Source organism: Brassica napus, unplaced genomic scaffold, assembly GCF_020379485.1.
Source record: "Brassica napus cultivar Da-Ae unplaced genomic scaffold, Da-Ae ScsIHWf_790;HRSCAF=1133, whole genome shotgun sequence".
Taxonomy (NCBI): domain Eukaryota; kingdom Viridiplantae; phylum Streptophyta; class Magnoliopsida; order Brassicales; family Brassicaceae; genus Brassica; species Brassica napus.
The window spans coordinates 59,164-62,637 of NW_026016837.1; the positions used below are offsets into that span (position 1 = coordinate 59,164).

The 3,474-nt window shown below is 37.0% G+C and overlaps 1 protein-coding gene across 1 annotated transcript; it reads left to right on the forward strand.

The window, feature by feature from the left end:
- Positions 1 to 2,274, forward strand: BNAA05G35570D. Its single transcript, XM_013825485.3, has 2 exons — positions 1 to 1,714; positions 1,931 to 2,274. The coding sequence occupies exons 1-2, from the start codon at positions 1,218 to 1,220 to the stop codon at positions 2,094 to 2,096; spliced, it is 663 nt and encodes a 220-aa protein (XP_013680939.1). The 5' UTR covers positions 1 to 1,217; the 3' UTR covers positions 2,097 to 2,274.
- Positions 2,275 to 3,474: the final 1,200 nt, after the last annotated feature.

Here is a 3,474-nt window from a genome sequence, read left to right on the forward strand (position 1 = left end):
GATACTGGATATGATCAAAGTTGATGTGGAAAAGTCCCTTTTGTTATCAGACAAATTTGATGAGTTACAGGGGTCATAAAGAACCAGGATTCTTTGTGAGAAAGAAAGGTCACAATGTACCTCTGAGTGAGATCGACTAAGCTCTCCAAGTTCAAGAGAAACCTATAAGTGAAGCCATGCGATACTCATGACCAAACAATCTCTTATACATGGTGAATTGAAGATTACACCTATAGCTCCATGAGATCATGCTTCCACCACTCATTCCACCAAGCCATATGCATTTGGGGTTCAAACTTGGCCTCTTGCTTTCACCCGATTCCAAGTTTGCGAGGGAGTACTAGAGACAAGCCCAAAGCAAAGTCATCAAGCCCAGTATAATTTTTTAAGCCCATGTGTTTAGGGTTCTCCTTACTAAGTAGCTTCATATAAATAAGTACTGATAGTGATGTTATGTGTTTAGCTTTGTAACTTTGGCTGCACAGTTGAAGCATCTCCCTTTCTCATTTTAAATTAAATACAACTGTGTTTTTTGACTCTTGCAGACAAGTTAATTGTCTTCCTCTCTTTAGTTTATTAGTCATTCAATAGAACTCTATCAGCTATTAGTCTTTCAATAAAGCTCTACAGAGCCATAATCTTTCTAGTTTCATAAATGTTATCAAATGGAGGGCGGATTTTTTCCATGAATTTCAAGTTTTCTCTTAAACCAAGTTCTTCCGAAAATGCATTAGCTTCCATTTTGATGTTCCCACAATTTGGAAATTTGGCGCATGATAATTTTTAGTATAGAAACAAGGCAAAACCAATAAAGGAAAATGAAATAGTTGGGAGATTTGGATGTGTTTTTGTGTTAGATGTTGGTAATGCCTAAAATTAACCAACGAAAAGGTGACGTAGTACACAAATATAGCAACACTAACTATCACAACCACAACCACAATTATCTTTTTCTCATTCTTTTTCTCTTTCTCTTTCTCTTTCTTTTTCTTACCTATTTCTAAACATAGCAAGCCTGAGAAAGAAACACACACAAAAACCATTGTCTTTAGTCCTTCCTAACTGTTTTTCAGAGATAAACAAAACGTGAGTTCCCTAAATTTCTCTTGACCAAAAGAAACAATTTTGCAACAAGAAAAAATCGTGAAAATGGCATAAAAAATGGTGATGCTATAGGCCAAGGGAAAAAGAATAAGAAGGTAGAAGAGGCAAAGGACATGGAAGACAGTCGCAGAGGATCATCTTCAACACCACAATCTCGAAGAATCATGGTGATTGCCGACCCAACCCGTGAATCCGCAGCTGCTCTTCAATACGCTCTTTCACATGCCGTGCTTGAGCAAGATGAGCTTATCCTCGTCCATGTTGAAAACAATGGTGGCTCATGGAAAAATGCTTTCTCCAGTTTTTTGAGATTACCAAGCTCCAGCTCCTCCTCAAACACCAGCGGGTCCTCACCAGGAGCTGCTAATTTTAATCCTAGCACAGCAAACTCGGCTTCATCTTTGGCCTCAGAAATTGGTCAGGGAGAAGGAAATTTTCTTGAACAGATGAGACGTATATGTGAAGTCGCTCAGCCAAAGGTGCCTGTGCACACCGAGTGTATAACCATGGAAGGCATCAAAGCTGCAGCTATTCTTCTTCACGGAGAGAAACTTGGGGTTGATGTTATAATCATTGGTCAGCGGAGGACAATCTCATCCTCCCTTCTAGGGTATGCTCTCTCTCTTTTTCTTGAGATAATCCAATTAAGAAGAATCATAAATCATGAAATATTTACGAAACGTAAAACAAGAGCCCCCAAGCTAAAGAGAAAATGACCCACTGTACTTATATTTGTTTTAGAGAAACAGAAAAAAAAACATTTTGAAGTTTCCAAGTCTGAATTTCTTTAAGCATAGAATTATATGAGAATGGTTTTCTATGACAGATCTAGGCGACCTGGAGGGTCTCTAAGAGGGTCAAAAGGAGTAGACACAGCGGAATATCTAATCGAGAATAGCAAATGCACATGTGTTGGTGTGCAGAAGAAAGGTCAAAATGGAGGGTATGTTCTAAACACCAAGACCCACAAGAACTTTTGGCTCTTGGCGTGATCATGCTCAATGCTCCTAGTCAGTTTCATAATTCATAAATGTAGCTAAAAAGGAAATTATTAAAATTTACCTGTCATCTTCACTTGCTTGTTTCATGATCTCTAACTTCAGTAGATGAAGTGTTATGGAGGCAAACATAAATGAACTATTTATTTTACCAGGTTCAATGTTAGCCAGATTGTGTACACCCCATACCTTCAAAACAAGTTTTTCTGACAAAAATTAGTTTCAACTACCGTGTCAACCTAAGGCTTCACGTATGCTTCAACACAAACCTTATGTTTGCATATATATAATCGTCGATTCATACCTCAACACTTAATTGTGGTCCCTATCCGAATATGCATTAGCAATATTTGCTAAACCTATCTTTTTTTTTCACACTAAAAGTTTCATTCATCATTTGAGGGATACAGTGGTGGAATACCTTTTTGAGATACAAATCGGCAGTACAAAAGGATGACTCCGGAGATATTTGCCGGTGAAAACCATAAGTTTTCCCAGAACCAAATCCTTAAGAAAGGGAGACTAAAACAACACCAAAATTAACTAGCCGAGGCTGGATCCTAGAGAAAACAACAATGACTACGAAAGCAAAAGAAAAAGGTGGACACAACTGAGAACACAAATCAACCTTCACCTTGAAATAATTTAGTTCTCTCTATAGACTAAACAACTAATCGTTTCTTCATGATAAGCTCAGGTGGCTATGACGTGGCCAGTGACTCCTAAACAAAAATAATATTTATAACAAAAAGTAAACTAATAATATATAAATATATAACAATGACATATAAAATAGAAAAAAAAACATATGGTCATCGTCTTTCGCACATATATGTGACATTGTCTCTTCTTTTTCATTTGATTCCACCAAAACTAATCAACTCGTTCATGCGATCTCCTTTTAAGAACAGTGCTGATTCCAACAACTAGAAAAGTGCTGTGACAAAAATGAGAAAAATAGATACAGAAACAGATGGATATAGCAATATAACAATGACATCTATGTTTAACGTGGTTGGTACTTGCTAGCTACCGTTACATGTAAAAAAAAAATTATTATTGGAGATGATATTAAATTTATGGAGGGAAAACTGATAAGACATCTAACCTATACTAAAAGGGTTATATGAGGAGTAGAGAGTGTGTCCACGTAGGACAATTAAATCATCCAATCAGGAGACCTCTTTATGACACGTCATGCCCTCATCAATCAATAACAGATTAATAATGTGTCAAAAAAAATTTGGAATTACGCAGAGAAGAAACAAGGGTTGTCTTCCCTCTTCGTGCGCCGTTCTATGTCGTTTCCGTTTACTTTTACCTTCTGGAACGGTTTGAGTAAAGAGTTCGTGTTTAATCTCTTTGATTCGTC

What these genes read in the sequence shown, in the direction of transcription:
- BNAA05G35570D (XM_013825485.3), top strand. Translation starts at nt 1,218, where the DNA reads ATGGAAGACAGTCGCAGAGGATCATCTTCAACACCACAATCTCGAAGA. An exon ending in ATCTCATCCTCCCTTCTAGG is followed by an intron (nt 1,715 to 1,930) that starts GTATGCTCTCTC and finishes TTTCTATGACAG; the next exon opens with ATCTAGGCGACCTGGAGGGT.